Here is a 17,581-nt window from a genome sequence, read left to right as displayed (position 1 = left end):
AAAATAACAAGCTTTTTTAAAGACAGTTATAAATAATGGAACTAAAAAATCGGAAAATGAGGTATAAGCCATTGGAAATTTGGCGGGAAAGAAATTTCTTTAAATGTTTTGTACAGTTATCATTGGCACTTTTTTTTCTAATACTTTGAATAAATCACAAGGATTATATGAGATTTAAAAAAGATACCTTTTACATTGCATGTTACATAATAATGAACAGAGAAATATGGGTTAGCGGTTAAATTTTTTAAAAGATGGATAAAATAGAGGACCGTGAAAATCTGACAAAAGACAAAATAAATTTTAGCTACATCCTTAATGACTATAACTCAAATCTTATAAGTTTCATAATATTTGGAAATTTTGTTTTTTCTTAAAATTTTGAAATTTATAACAAACTTTATCAAATGATGAAAGGATTTAATATAACATTCAATAAGGTTTCTGTTGATCGTAATGGTTCCTGGTTCAAATCCACTTCCGATGTATCCTGTCTACGATGTAATCGTTACTGTTGTAATCGTTACTCCCCGTTGACGTCCATGCTTCTAACTACGTCAACGATCAGCATTTTATTGTTTTGCTCATGACGAATTTCAAATTACTTTTGTAAAAATCGAATTATTTGGAAAGACTCTGTCCGTAAGACATTAATAAAAATCTTTCAATATGTCTAAATGAAATGTACGGAATGAAATTATTTGTCTATATTCCCCAGTGTGACGATTTTGATTTATTGCTTTTATGACAGGATCAGCCTCAATTATTGAAATACTCAAATGTTGAGATAAGCTTTCCGTTTAACGTTTCGTTTTCGAAGATATAATTTTTTTCTTGGCATTTTATTTATTGATTTGAAAAACATTCAATTTAATAGAAGAATTATTCGAGCAGTAACTTTGCTTGATCCTTAGATTTAATAGTGCAAATGGTGAAGATTGTGAAATTCAATTTTCCATGGATTTAAATATTCCAATGTAAAATAACGACCGTGCTGCATTTAACACCTTCTAAGGAACTAAATAGAACATCATGGAAAACCCATCTTAACTAAGGATGATTTAATAAACAAAACCAACACGATATGTTAGTTTGTCCCTATAGAATTTGCATAAAGTCAGCAATATACTTAAATGAAATTGATTATAAAGATTGATTTACAAACAAAATTAGCAATAAATGATAATGAAATACTTTCTCTATCTTACAATCGTTCAGAAGATAGCCTTTTTAATTGGAATCAAATAGTCTTATTGAAATAAAGAATTGGAGTAGACCTTCGTGGCTTAATCTAACGCTTACGGTTACGGAACTCTAAGGAAAATAATGAGGTTTTTATGAAGCGTTGTTTGAGTTCACGTTATTTGATTTAAAAGACAATTACTGATGGGCAAACTTGTTTTATACAACAATAATATTGATGGGAGCTACTTAAGATAAGTTGATGAAGATTGCCTTGTAGCACGAATATGTCTAATTGTCAATCCGAGAAACAATTTCCGGAATGATTTTATTCTATGTTTAAAACACGAAATGATGAGATCAATGCCTTTGTCCAAGACGCCAGACCAATATTCTACAACTGACAGACGCATTCATAATTACATCACTTTTCTATGGTCAATGGAGACGGATTCTAGAGGGAAATTGACTTGTTTAGAATATAAAGTATTGTATATACTTATACAACAGACGGTCTTGTAATGCCACTCATATAAACAATGTTTCGCTCTGGACGCATGAAATGTATTACGTGTTGTTTTCATATTTTTTGAGATTCTATAACATGTCCATAAAGGTATCTTAACCATTTATAATGTATTTTCATCTCTTTAGCTTCCTATTATTGGTTCCTGTTCTTTGATAAAATTTAAAACGAATTATTTTTTTCATAAAAAACATATGTCTGAATTGTGTTTATCGTTAATACATTCATCATCGTTTTTCATGAACACGCCTAATTCGGAAGGGTTGTTGATACATGTTATACGTTGTAAACATTTTTAATATTTGGCATCTTCTACACTGTTTATTAGTAAAAGATCTGGTTTAACCAAACTCAAAAATCAATAAATCATCGAACCATGCGAGTAGATACTAAAGGCAAGATCAAAGCACGTTACCAGATATTATTACCCCATACCGTCCTATATACTAAACATTGGTGGATGTATCTAACAGTATATTTCATGCAGCAACGGGTAGAACAATGATTGACGAATTGACCTATCAAGAACAAATTTGTACAGTATTAATATTTAAATGCAGTTAATGTCAAAGCAATATATATTGTCTTGATACATTTTTTATGGTCATTCTAAAAATAATAATAACAGTCACGATGGATAATTTAAAAGCATCTTTTCAACCTTTCTTGACGATTCTATTCAGCAAATAAGTTTTTGATAGTCTAAGAACACACTACTATTGCTGTCTAATTTAGAAAAGATTTGGTTTTATTGATTTTTTATTCAGTATTACGTCATTGATTATTTAATTCGGATTTTGAACAGAATCATACAAAACCTGATATTATATAAACACCAATAAGGAAACATTCATCATAAACTTGACAATTCAAAAATACAAGCAAATAAAGTTTTACTGAGAAGGTATCAAATTGTACAGTTTAACAGTTGTTATTAAAGTTGTTATTAAATTTATTTTTCCTAGAATAATACTAGTCTGGTATAAAACATGTTTCCTTGACAACGTTTATTAACATCAATATTTATTATTTTCTAGATTTTATTCTAAATTTTATTCAGTTGTTTGCATGATACGGATTATGTTCTTCTCGTATATTTTATGATGTTATGCTACTAAACCCTAACAAAATGGATAGTGCTTGAAATTCATATGATAAAGACATAGTCTTTCAATCAGTTTAAATGAGGTCTGGAGCTGGCATGTCGGTAACTGCTAATGGTCCTTTGTTAATTTCTGTATCATAGTTATTCTGTTATTTATTCCAACATAACTACATACATATGTATTGATATGCATTTATTAAAAACTATCGATATAAAGTTACTTAGATTTTAGCAATGTATTACATTATGCCTTTCTCAAGAATGTTTATGACATTAAATCCAATGGATGTGTACTGATTGATACTTCAGACTAAGAGAACATTATCTAAATATTAGTTGTTTTTGGGTTTACACTAGCTTTCAGTTCAGATCTGTAATGTGTGTCTCATGTCGTTACACTACGGTTTCATGTAAGGGGATTGTTTAGCGCTAACATACACTTTTGAGTCTGCAATATTCTATATGTTACTGTCTCATGTGAGGCGCCTGTAATTATGTGATTGTCTTAGTTTGATATCTCTCATATTGTTTTTGCGTTTGTTGTTTTATATACAAATCAGGCCGTTCGTTTTCTCGTTTCTATTGTTTTGCATTTGTCCTTTCGGGACCTATAATAGTTTGTATGATTTGGCCGTAACAGTCCGACTACGATGACAGGCGACAAAGTCTATGACAAAATTCTTTATATACATTTTTAGGACATTGTAGTGTATATTTAAGTGAACAAAAATATGTTTAAATTGAAGATATTTTAAATGTATATCTGTATTTTGTAGGTTGTATTGGTAAAATGGAATGAACCTTACCAGAAGTTAGCGTCATGTGACTCACAGGGAGTAATATTCGTTTGGATAAAACACGAGGGAAGATGGTCCATAGAACTTATCAATGACAGAAACAATCAGGTAAATACATTAAGAAAACTGTCTTTAAAAATCTTTTAAATGCGCACGCACCAATTACAAGTCTTTTATTGTTATTCAAATTCTATCATCATTTGTATGGGATGACTTTCTAAGGAAGGAAACCATGCTGCACTGTAAGCATCAAAACGATATAATTAACCGGTTTTCTTGTTTTTCTCAGACATTGATGACAATTGACCCAATTTGATAGCACTTACCAGCTTTAACATAATGCATGAGTTTAGAGATGAAGTTGATATATGATAAGACTACTACGACGAGGAAGCAATTACTACGTCAAGTTTGAAATCGTCTTCTTAATGATAGATTCAAGATTTGTTTGTTTTGTGCTTAACTTGATGCAACATATAACTACTGACAGCAGATTAACGGACTGAATGACCATTTGACTTTTCATGAGCGAAACTATGGCTGATATTTTGACAATGCAACAGTTTCGTATTCAGGCTTTACTAATATCTGTCAGAATAGATGTCAGGAATATCAATACTCCCTTTTCATTAGTCATGCGCGAAAAGGAAGTCTAGGCCGATTACCCTGTCCCGTCAAATGGAATTTTCAACGCTTACTTGATATAAATCCTGGTGAACTAACAGAAAGAGAGTCGGCTTCTAGAACATTCTTAATAGCAGCTTCCTGATACCTGTAGAGCATTTGAAGCCTTTCTACTCTAGAAGAACTCTGGAAAATTCTACCCTAGTGAATTTAAAAACAATACCAGTACCACCCAAGAACAGTTTCTTTTAGAAAGTTCTACTAAGTCAGGAAAATGAGTGCTGGTTCTCATTTGTTAAGTTGGTAAACGTCAAACGTTCGAATTTGTCAGTTTTTATCGACTCCCCCTTTTTGAATTTACGTTATATATATTGTTTTAAGGAGGTAGACCTAGGTTAAGGGAATTAACCCTTAAAATCATAAGTACGTTTGTGTCAACCATTTTCATAAATATATTCTTAGCTTCTACATAGATTATTTCCAATCTGTTTCAGGTAAATGCTTAAAATTCAATAAAGATACTTGACTTTTACAAACGCATAACTGATTTAAAGAGTTATCTCCCTGAACCAATGCCTACCTCCTTAGATTTTAAAAAATAGTTAAGAATGTCGATATTACTTTCTAATTATTACAATTTAACGAACATTACTCGCGCCTCGGTCACGCATACTATAACTGCGTCCCGTTCTAACAATTGTTTTTTTTAATAAGTATAACCATTTGATAATAAATAGCTATGAATTAATTTTAAGTACAATGATTTGATATTTTATTAGGTGACAGATTTTGCCTGGTCCCATGATGGTCGTATGGCTCTGATTTGTTACTGTGACGGTTTTGTTCTGGTTGGATCTGTTGCTGGACAACGATACTGGTCGTACATGTTAAACCTGGATAACTCAAACGTCACGTGTGGAATATGGACACCCGATGACCAAAAGGTAGACACTTATAAATAAATATTCATTTACCTGGAATAAACCTTCCATTTTAATAAACCAAAGTGAAGGTTTGTGTCTTATAGACATACATCTTACTGTTAGATAGAAACCTTAGCTTATTATAACCAAAAACATGGTCAGCTTCAAAAATATAAGTTGCCATTTTTAATTACTGATGTTACATTTTCGTTTCATCTCATATCTCTATTAACCAACACATGGTCGAAATATCTTACTCATATCAAGACAGCATTATTTTAAGAATACCTTAAACATACCGTAGTTTTTACTTAAGTAGTTATACAAATTTTAAAGGAAAAGCCGCACAACCATTTTCATGTATAGTTGATTTCTTGCCTTCAGATTGCTACTGGTTGCTACTAACGTATAAATGAAAAAATACTAGAAATATATAGACATATGCAAGTCATTTGTATGAGTTGATGTTTTCTTGACATCTATACAATACGTTTCATTGTAATCATTAATTTGCCTGTCAGATATGCTGCATGGTTTTACAGCTCGCCTCACGGAACAGTTGTCTTTGTCCTCTTCAGACTCAGCTTTGTTTTAGTTTTGACATAAATGATTTAAAGATATCATTTGATTCTTGTATGACTACTGGTGTGTGAATATTACGTGATATTGTTATGAAATTTACACATGCAGTGCTGACAGCTTTATATATCCATTTACGATTTATTTGCATATTTATCAAATTCACTGTTCTGCAATATCAATATTTTCCTACAATATCAATAAAGTAAAGCTAGCATGACTCTTCAAAAAGCGTCGAGAGTGCTTTACGTGTATGCCTTGTATGTGTATACAAATTAATTGCAGATGTCAATTATATGCCAAGACTACACTGTAAATGAACTTAAGGGTTTCAGGATTTGTCAGATGCACTGTACTGTTATTGACAATACATCGATTGGTTTATCTCATTCAGCATATGACTTTTCATGGCTTATATTCACGTTTATCTTACAATTTCATCTCGGTGTCATATTCATTGCTTTACTCATTGTTTAGTGAACAATTGCACTTGGTGGCAAAATACACGCTAGACAATGGAATGAGACATGTGATTTGAAAAGAATAGATAATATTAATAAATCAGTAATCTAGTATCTTGGAAATAGAAATACATAAGGTAAAATTATATTTTTGAAATGCATGCTATCCATGATATAACATATGGTGATTTGATACGATAATATGAGGCAACTATTCAACGGAGTCCAAACGAAGCGGATTTAATCAATTATAAAAGACTTTGACATGACACAAAATATTAGAATTAAAACTCAAAACAATAGCCTTATGTATGCCAAAACAATAACTTGATGTTTCCCAAAACAATAGCCGTATGTATGCCAAAACAATAGCCTAATAATAACCTTATGGATGCCAAAATAATAGCCTGATGTATGCCACAAAATAGCCTGATGAATGCCAAAACAATAGCCTGATGTATGCCAAAACAATAACCTGCTGTATGCCAAAACAATAGCCTGATGTATACCAAAACAATAGCCTGATGTATACCAAAACAATAGCCTGATGTATAAAAACTCAATAGCCTGGTGTATACCAAAACAAGAGCCTGGTGTATGCCAAAACAAAACAATAGCCTGATGTATACCAAAAAAATAGTCTGATGTATACCAAAACAATAGCCTGATGTATACCAAAACAAAAGCCTAATGTATAACAAATCAATAGCCTGGTGTATACCAAAACAATAGCCTGATGTATACCAAAAACAATAGCCTGATGTATACCAAAACAATAGCCTGATGTATACCAAAAACAATAGCCTGATGTATACCAAAAACAATAGCCTGATGTATACCAAAACAATAGCCTGATGTATACCGAAAACAATAGCCTGATGTATACCAAAAACAGTAGCCTGATATATACCAAAACAATAGCCAGATGTATAACAAATCAATAGCCTGGTGTATACCAAAACAAGAGCATGGTGTATGCCAAAACAAAACAAAAGCCTGATGTATACCAAAACAAGAGCCTGGTGTATGCCAAAACAAAACAATAGCCTGATGTATACCAAAACAATAGCCTGATGTATACCAAAAACAATAGCCTGATGTATACCAAAACAATAGCCTGATGTATACCAAAACAAGAGCCTGGTGTATGCCAAAACAAAACAATAGCCTGATGTATACCAAAACAATAGCCTGATGTATACCAAAAACAATAGCCTGATGTATACCAAAACAATAGCCTGATGTTTACCAAAAACAATAGCCTGATGTATGCCAAAACAAAACAATAGCCTGATCTATACCAAAAACAATAGCCTGATGTATGCCAAAACAAAACAATAGCCTGATGTATACCAAAACAATAGCCTGATGTATAACCAAACAATAGCTTGATGTATGCCAAAACAAAACAATAGCCTGATGTATACCAACAACAATAGCCTGATGTATGCCAAAACAAAACAATAGCCTGATGTATACCAAAAACAATAGCCTGATGTATGCCAAAACAAAATAATAGCCTGATGTATGCCAAAACAAAACAATAGCCTGATGTATACCAAAAACAATAGCCTGATGTATACCAAAAACAAGAGCCTGATGTATACCAAAAAATAGCCTGATGTATACCAAAAACAAGAGCCTGGTGTTTACCAAAACAATAGCCTGATGTATACCAAAACAAGAGCCTGGTGTATACCAAAACAATAGCCTGATGTAGACCAAAACAAGAGCCTTGTGTATACCAAAAACAATAGCCTGATGTATGCCAAAACAAAATAATAGCCTGATGTATGCCAAAACAAAACAATAGCCTGATGTATACCAAAAACAATAGCCTGATGTATACCAAAAACAAGAGCCTGATGTATACCAAAACAATAGCCTGATGTATACCAAAAACAAGAGCCTGGTGTTTACCAAAACAATAGCCTGATGTATACCAAAACAAGAGCCTGGTGTATACCAAAACAATAGCCTGATGTAGACCAAAACAAGAGCCTTGTGTATACCAAAAACAATAGCCTGATGTATACCAAAAACAATAGCCTGATGTATACCAAAACAATAGCCTGATGTATGCCAAAACAAATAAACGGAAACCAAATAAAACAGACAGCAACCAACTACAACCTCTGATTTATAGGATCATGATTTAGGACAGACAGAATGTTACTACCGGGTTAATCATTATTGTGAGTGACTTCTTTCTTAACCAGGAACATTGGCGTATCAGCAAAATATATTAACACAGTGTAAAAATCATTTGGGAATGGTTTTTGACGCATCTAATCAGCTCAAAGCTTAAAAAAAACAACCAACCAAAACAAGAAAAAAATTAGTGAGAACCGATCCGATAGATCTCGCAGTAAAACAAACATAGCTGTAACTAATAGCAACACATACGTAAATCATGTTTGTCTGCCTAAGCTTTTATAAGAAGTCGCCGTAATATTTTACACCCGTAATAAATATGTCTATATAAATGAAAGTTTGTTGACAAGAAGCAGACAGACGACCTTCCTATATAAGCCATGCCAAAGAAGTTAATGGTATTAAGACTTCATTAGTGTTTTTTGCATAAAAACATCTTTTCTTGTCAAACTAATAATGGCTTTTAAGTAATATTCACCTAGTCTGTGTAAGGCGTAATTAGAATGTGTATGTTATCACGGATTTTATGACCTTATTACAGATATCCGAGTACCGCACCACCTAGAAATCATGCAGACATTTATTCATGGTTGGAAAACATACAAATAAATATTTTGTTATTCTTTTCAGGTGCAAAGTAATGTGCAATATTACCTATAATGTGTTCTTAGATTAATTCATTGAAAATTTAACTTGTGGAATTTGCTTTTAGAATTCTGCATCGTAGGATAACGTAATGTCATACTGTGCATTGTAATTTTCATGTCATTTGTGTAAATTTATTTATACGTTACACAACTATCTGTATAGGTACAAAATGTATTATTATTTTTGAACAATTTTTGAAAAAATGCCTAACGTATTGATGCAATTGTAGGTGATTTTTGGAACAACTGACGGTCAAGTTATACTGATGAGTTCAGCAGGTGTAATGTTAACACAGATATCGGTACAAATAGGCATGGATATCGTGTCAATGGCATGGTCATCCGAAAAGTTTAACATGGATGAAACCGACGGAAATACTCAAACCAGTAGACAATCCTTATCCTCCAAAGGTATTTTGTAAATAAATAATCATGTAATAATCTATGTTTTTAAGCTGATCTACTGTAAGAATAAAGCAATACCTTTAACTGAACAAAGATCTGTATTTGAGGACTTTTTTTGGCATTAACCTTTTACCACAAATTCGGATATTTTTTTTAATAAAATTGTCTCTTAAAAAGATTTTTGTTCGTGGAACATCGTCAATGCTGTTTCTGATTAATATAGCGCTTTCCAATACAACCACGAGAATGTTCATGCTTTCGTTTTATAATTACCATCTATCCCATCATTCATTATTCTATTATCATGCATGTATCTGTCTTATTGTCTAGACGGCTTGACTTTTCTTAAACGATAATACACCAATCATCTTAAGTACAGATATAATGTCGATATATTATCTTTAGTGTTTTAAAAGAGGGACGAAAGATACCAAAGGGACAGTCAAACTCATAAATCTAAAACAAACTGACAACGCCATGGCTAAAAATGAAAAAGACAAACAGAAAAACAATAGTACACATGACACATGACAGGTCACATTCATGAAAGGGAAGGGGATTGTAGTTACGACGTAAGGAACATTAATTGTTGCGTAATTGACAGGAGACACATACCCTATCGACACACACGGTCTCAATCCTTTTTTGAGCCATATCAGTTTTTGTAAATAACCTTTATTTGTATCTTCTAAATCAATTTGGACTACGTTGGCCTTATTTCACTGTACTAATTGTACCAATCTATCTGTATATTCATGTTTTTGGATGACTTTGAACAAGTTAGAACTTTCGTGAGTCTTTGAATGAAAAAGTATAGTTACAAAGGTGCTGAACTCCAAGGAAAATTCAAAACGGAAAGTCCCTTAACAAATGGCAAAATCAAGGACTCAAGCACATAGAAAAAATATAAAACAAATGGCTATTCCTGACTTGGTACAGGCATGTGATGCTTTGTTGGCAGACCTGTTTTTTACAATATTAAAATTTGTGTACCAATATTGTTATCTTTTCTTAAAGCATCCAATTAATCAACGTATTGTTGTTGTAGAGGAGACTACCCATATTCTAGCAGTATGTTTCAGATACGGAGCTGTTTATCTGATGTCAAGTCCAGATGACCCTTCTCCACATATCATTCATACATTCTTAACAGGTACTAGTATTTGTTGTTTCCCAATCAGATGAAAAATTGTTACTATGACTTTTTTTATATCATCACTTAGCAACACTTTCAGTTATATTTAATAACAAAGCTTTTAGACGTAATTTGTACAATGGGCAGACAACATCAATCTAATTTACTCTTTATAATAACTTTTAGGTTTTTATCACATGCCTACGCAATGTTATTAGATCAATGTCGTTTATTTAACACATATTTTACATGCATATAATTCTCAAACTATCATTTCTTTTGATTTTAGGTTTAAAAATGGAATGGTCTAACTGTGGGAAAGTTTTAGCTTTGGGCGGTTTTACACGACTTCCAAATCTCCAGTGCCAAAATGAAGTTCATTTCTATAGTTCAGAGGGTACACTTTTGCATCAAACATCACTACCATCTCAGGTAATTATAATACATCTGATTTGAAGCCGTTTAGAGTAGGTATCATACGTTTTACTCCACAATCATCCTTGGTGGTTACCATACTTTTTAATTTGATACCATCTCGGTTAGTTATCATACAGCTTACTTTACTAACACCTAATAGGTAATTATCGTCCGATTTCATCACCATTTAAGGTATTAACCATATATAAGACCTCATTTCAATTACCTCACCGTGCATCCGAATTTATTGCCATATGAGGTAATAATCATTCATCAGATTTTACTACAGTTTCATTTCATATTTTATTTCACTACCATCTCAGTAAAAGTTGTTACATCTGACTCAGGTTATCATTATACACAAGACGTCATAACAAATCATCGAATGGTTTGCTAAAGGCAACAGTAGTATAAAGCTGTTCAATAGTCATTTACGTCAGACTTCCACTCATTATACTTAATTTTCTAATTAGGTTTCCATCATACATCTGACTTCCTTGTTTTAGCAAGGTACTAGCATGCATCATACCTCCTTGCCTAAACAGGGAAGTATCACATAAGACTACCTTGCATAATCAGGTTACTAACTCGCATCATGCATCCTTGCCTCATTAGGTTATTACGATACATAAGACTTCTTTGCCTTATTATAGGATTAAACACATTTTTTCTAGAGGTTATTGATGTGTAAACCGGGGCGGTTAACTCACAAACTGAATAAAAGTCCGAAGGACTTTTATGTCAAGTTTGTGAGTTAGAGACCCGGTTTACACATCAATAACCTCTAGAAAAAATGTGTTTAATCCTTATAATTCTTCAGCAAAACAAACGCGATTATTAATTTACAGTATTATTTTGATGGCTACTATATGTACCATCAGAAGTACAATGGCATGTCCTAACTAAGGAGTACGCCGCCATCTTGACTTTCTTAAAAACTTTTAAATGTTCGATAAATACAACAGAATCTAAAATGAACTAGCACCTACCTCAAAAACTTCATTTTAATTGGATACTATCCGAATTTGAAGCGCACAAGTAACGAAATAATCTTCAATCTGAAAGTTTTCAATCGTATGACGTCGTGTTTTGCCATGACGTAAATTCGCCAAATCATTCGTGAAATTTCCCGGAATTTAATTTAAATTTTATTTTTATACATTTTCGAAGCTTTAGTGCATTAAATTTATTTCTTTTTTTTTTGGGTTATATATGCATTAGAATAGAAACAACTGTTATGCAATTGTTTTAAAATCTCAACTTGCTGAAAATCCCAGTATCCCTACAAGAATGTGTATCGCGCATGAATAGATTACAAAAGTAGTTTCGGAAGTATGGTTTATCGAGGTGTAAACCAAGAGAAAAATTCTACTTGACCAATCCAATTCAAGTATTTATAGATATGCAAATGATATAAGAATTATAAGGTTATAATCATACATCAAACTCCCTTGTCTAATAAGGTAATTATTACTCATTATATTTAATTTTCTTATTATGTTATCAGCTTGCATCTGACATCCTTGCTCTAGCAGATTATTATCATGTATCATTCCTCCTTGCCTAATAAAATTATTATCAATTAGACGTTTTTGCCTAATCAGGTTATTTTCATACATCTGATTTCCTTGACTAATGAGGTTATTGTCATACATCAGAATCATTGCCTTACTGGGTTAAAATTCTACATGTGACTCTCTTGCCTAATCATGTTTTTATTACACATCTGGCATCTTGCCTAATCAGGTAATTCATACATCTGAATTTCCTGTCTAATCATTACACATCAGACGTCATTGCCAAATCAGTTAATTGTCATACAACTGACCTGATTACTATTACGCTAATATTTATGCATTTAATTTCACAACCGTCAATTATCTCACATTTTACTTGACTAACCCCTCATGTAATTTTCTTTTACACCCCAGCTCTATTGTTATACTTCATAGTTTCTATTTTTGAAACACGTGTAAATTAAATAGATCTATTGTTACGAATAACAATGGATTTTGACCACAGGCTGTGGCAAGCGGGGTTTCTGGAAACCCCTGCTTCTACATCCCGCAAACAAAGTCCATTGTTATTCGTAACAATAGAAATTGATTATTCTTTAAAAAGCATGAACACAAGAAATTACTTACAGTTTTCACTACAAATTTTTCAAGATATTAAAAACATTTAAGGAAATTCCAATAGCGAAAAAAAAAAATCAGCATTTATCTTAAATTTAAAAAAATCCTTCAATTACTCCTTTGCTGAAAGTAATATATTTTTTATCCCAGTCATATGTTTCTATTATTTAACTCTCGACCACCACCTCCACCCCCTCGTTATCCAGTGGCCGATCCGGGGTAGGGGTTCCGTGGGTTGGACCAGATTTTAAAAGATCAATGTACATGTATTTGACTTATTTGAACCCCCGCCCCTTTCTTTTGAGTTGGGAACCCCAGCTAAATCAGCCCCTCTTCCATAAAAGAGAGAATTACGAAATATTAAATCTGTATCTTTGTATGCTGAGCGTGCCTGGAAGTCGGGTATCTACTGCAGACACACTTATCTCTTTGTAGGTCTGAATATGAATGTTTATTCATTCTCGAGAAGAGGGGGGCTTTTTTTCCATAAATGTTTAAAACGTAAGATAGAAAATATAGTTATGATTACCTTTATTAAACTGATACAGGTAAGTACTTTGGGTTATAATATTGCCTTTATTTTTTAAATTAGTCTCATCTACCAAATCCAACGCTTGCTAAGAAATGTCGTCCGTCTCATACCCTTCCATATTGACAACTGCATACAAGGAGCATGACGTATTTTTTGTTTTTAATATGAATACACGATACGGTCAACATTGACCTGCTGATCTATATCAACCCAAGGATTTATTTGGAATATGCAAAACAACCTTGACATTGGTAAAACATACTCAGTTGTCAAAGTGTGAACGAAGAACCCAAAAATGTTACTAGTAGGTTTTCATTTAATAACAAAAAAATCTTCTAAATCATGGTTTGATATTGTCAATAAAATAAATGTTATCTGTTTTTTTTTCACTTGATAATCAATGTTGACAATATAGAGTTTAGAATGGCATGTAAGTTAGGTATACACCTCAGGATACGGCATGTCTGGATGAGAAACCCCTACGGCCTCCGGCCGACGGGGTTTCTTATCCAGACATACCTTTCCCTCAGTGTATAACTAATACATATCGGCCTTATTTGAAATCGAAGGTGATCATCTCTACCTCTAACAAAAACTAATATGTAGAACATAGGTGAACAAGGGTTTAGATTATGAAACAATGAGACAAAAACCTTACAAAACAAAAACACAAACTCAAATGAGAGATTAATAATACAATCGTCAACTATATCAAAGTTTCTAAATAGGTTTCCGAAGCTTATATTTGCCAAACGATTGAAACTTATGAATGTTTGAAAAAAAAATCAAAAGTCAATGACAGATTTGTTTTTAATCTAATTTGACAAGAGAGATGTTCTAGATCTGAAAATCAATTCCAAATTTCAAGAATGACAATATACCTCAATGTCACAAAATATCAATTTTGACACGTAGAAGTTTTTCTGAACTTCCTATAAGTAACAATAAGACATCGACTTGTGCTTTTATAATTCAAGGTTATAGCGTGACCTTTTGTTTTATTATTTTGTTTTGAAACATTTTCTTGTTGTGTCACGCTCAAACATTCCACTACTCCAATATATTTATGATTTTTTTTCAAAAGAACTCTAACCTATAATGGTTTACTTTTTAAATTGTTATTTGAATGGAGAGTTGTCTCATTGGCACTCACACCACATCTTCCTATATCTATCTTAATAAGCTTATGATGTTTTACATTGTCTTTCTCATGAGAACATGAAATTTCAAAGACTCGAATGTTGATAGCTGGATTTTTTAAAGATTGGTTTTAAATCGAAAAAGAATAATTTAAGTTTGTTAGTGATGAGAAAGATATTTTTTCAGAAAATTGCATTTTCACATAATGTTATTTCTGATTGAAAAGAATTTGATTTGTCAATAAACGAACACCAAAAAGAAAATTAGATTATCAATCTGTTGAGCAAAATATCATATCTTAGATATCAGGAAAGAACATAATCATAGTTGCATGTGGGTTTCAAAGTTATATGATCAATAAGCTACAACAGCTTAAACATGTTGCCTTAATTGCTTGCTTCTAAGCTTAAAATATTTTGAACAGTAGTTTAATGAAGTATTCAAGTAATAATGCCTTGTGGTTTATATGTTGTGAACAAGCATTCCAATAGAAACTGAATACAACATTTTAAAATATTCATGCATTTTAAATGCTTTTCTGCATTAACATTCATCCGTAAAACCCAAATCAGAACATTCAAAAGACTAGGGTGTATAAGAACCAAAAACAATGAAATATCTAAAGACCAAAAAAGAGGACTTATAAAATATAATCCATCTAAAGTCAACTTTGCATGAGGGAGTTTTTTTCTTAATAAATTTAAAATTTAACTATTTGAAAAACAATAATATAAATGAGCCGTTTCAGTTATAAAGCTTTATGACCTAAAAGTAATATCCACCTACATTTAAGGTAAAAAAAATAAGAATATACACACTTTTTTTATCTATATAAACCATGACGAAACAATGTATTAGAACGCTACTGCAAAATGTATTAATATTAAAGTTTTATATTAAAGGGTAAACCATTAACTGCCATGTGCTGGGGTCACAACGATAGAAGATTATTCATGGCTTCAGGACATAATTTATTTGTTGCATGGATTATTAAACATGTAGCGCCTTTGCAGTTCATGTGCCAAAGAACTATACAAACTTGTGTTCGAAGTGAGAAAAATACTCATCTGATACCTCTGCCAACTAGACTACGCCATAGTGTTCAGGAATTATTTTCACCTACAATTAAGGTATGTATAATAAACATTATCACATGATTGTAATAATTCAGTTCCGTATGTCTCAAGAACAGTTAAAAAACATATTACTTAATTTACGTGGACATTCTTTAACCCCATTCAATTATGAGTTCGTTTTCGACAGATGATCGTCTATCTTCCATGATTAGAAGAACCACAGAGTCAATATTCATCACATCATGTTTGTAATGCATTAAGCGGACTTTCGGTCGAATATTACTTTTGAAATGAAGCTTAATAAGACTACATCATACGATATGAAAAGATATAAAGATATTATCAGAAATAAACATACACTGTATTTCTAATAATGGACAGTTTGTGCAATACATGACACTTCCTCCGCGATACTCAAACCACTGAAGTAGGAAACTCTCTGGGTGGCATTCCAATTCCTCTTTTGAGAACGATATTATCAACTTCAAAGAGAACCGATAAAAGAACCCTTAACTGTTCGCAGAAGTAAGTACTTGATGGTTGTAAGTCTTCTTACCAGAGTTATCGAAACTGTGGGCGATGTTGACGTCTATGCTAGTTTATATTTGAAAATGCATCGGCACATTGCGAAAATATTTCTAAAGCGCTAAGATCCGAAACCTACGATTCACAGCTTTATCAAGATATAAATGGCGGAAAATTGAATATCAGAGGTTTCAAACTGAAAAAAAACCCTCTTCAAAAACCTTTACGATGCGGAAAAGATGGCTCAAAAAATATTGGTATCACCAGCCTAGTAGTCAGGTATTCGGTGTTGACATGAATATAAGTTTATGGTAATTTTTGTAAGTCAACTGTTTTCAAAAGTTTGAATCATTCGAAATATTAAGCATTTTCTCATCACAAGCTTAGATTTCATTTGCCATATCTGGCACAACTTTTTGGAATTTTTGGTTCTCAATGCTCTACAACTTTCTATATTTTGTTATCTGAGTGTCACTGATGAGTTAACGCATCAAATTATAATCCTAATACCTTTATATTATGTTTCTTCCTAATTGCTTAGTTTCCACATTGAGATTAAACTTGATGATAACCATATTAGTTCTAGATAATTACTTAACGAAATTTTTATTAGTTTCGAAATCTAGCAAAACAACTTGAATGAAAGCAACACAAAAACCATTCCATTCGATGCTTAAACCCAATGGATTATTTCATTGTATTATCTTTTCACAAAGAAGATTAATAGATGGATAATGTTGTGAAGTTTGGGAATAACGTTACAATTGATGAAGAACAGTCCAAAATAGCAACATTATTCATCATTAAAGAACAGAAATTATTCATCATAAAAAAGGTCTTTCTATCATCATTAGATAAACCAGAATATTACCTCATATCTGACTAATTAAGTTACCAAACTATAACTTTACTGTATTAATCAATAACTGGGTTATTGCTGTAGAAGTTGACAAAGGGTTTTACAGGAACTAACTCATGTTCATTGAGTACGAGATACAATGGCATGTATTAGAATTATTAGTTTGATCAGTTAAATGTTGATTGATTTGCCAATGAAGTCATTTTCATCCGTATCTCTTCGTGTAGCACTATTATATCTCCATTGTTATACAGCAGTGATCTTGAACGACATCTAGAAATCATAATGTAAAACCAATTAATTATTTTACGATCGATACAGTAGCGGTAAAAGGCATTCAATAAGTAAAGTTATGACGG

General features: G+C 32.1%; 1 protein-coding gene across 1 annotated transcript in view; it reads left to right on the top strand.

The window, feature by feature from the left end:
• Positions 1-17,581, top strand: part of LOC134688384 (tubby-related protein 4-like) — a 67,035-nt gene that overhangs the window by 34,155 nt on the left and 15,299 nt on the right. The window contains exons 3-8 of the mRNA XM_063549068.1: positions 3,590-3,718; positions 5,014-5,178; positions 9,229-9,409; positions 10,452-10,556; positions 10,828-10,970; positions 15,665-15,892. Of these exons, the coding sequence (XP_063405138.1) occupies positions 3,590-3,718; positions 5,014-5,178; positions 9,229-9,409; positions 10,452-10,556; positions 10,828-10,970; positions 15,665-15,892 (951 nt within the window). The remainder of the gene's footprint in view (positions 1-3,589; positions 3,719-5,013; positions 5,179-9,228; positions 9,410-10,451; positions 10,557-10,827; positions 10,971-15,664; positions 15,893-17,581) is intronic.

The sequence above is a fragment of the Mytilus trossulus genome, chromosome 10 (genome assembly GCF_036588685.1).
Source record: "Mytilus trossulus isolate FHL-02 chromosome 10, PNRI_Mtr1.1.1.hap1, whole genome shotgun sequence".
NCBI lineage: Eukaryota > Metazoa > Mollusca > Bivalvia > Mytilida > Mytilidae > Mytilus > Mytilus trossulus.
This window is presented reverse-complemented; position numbering and strand designations above follow the sequence as displayed.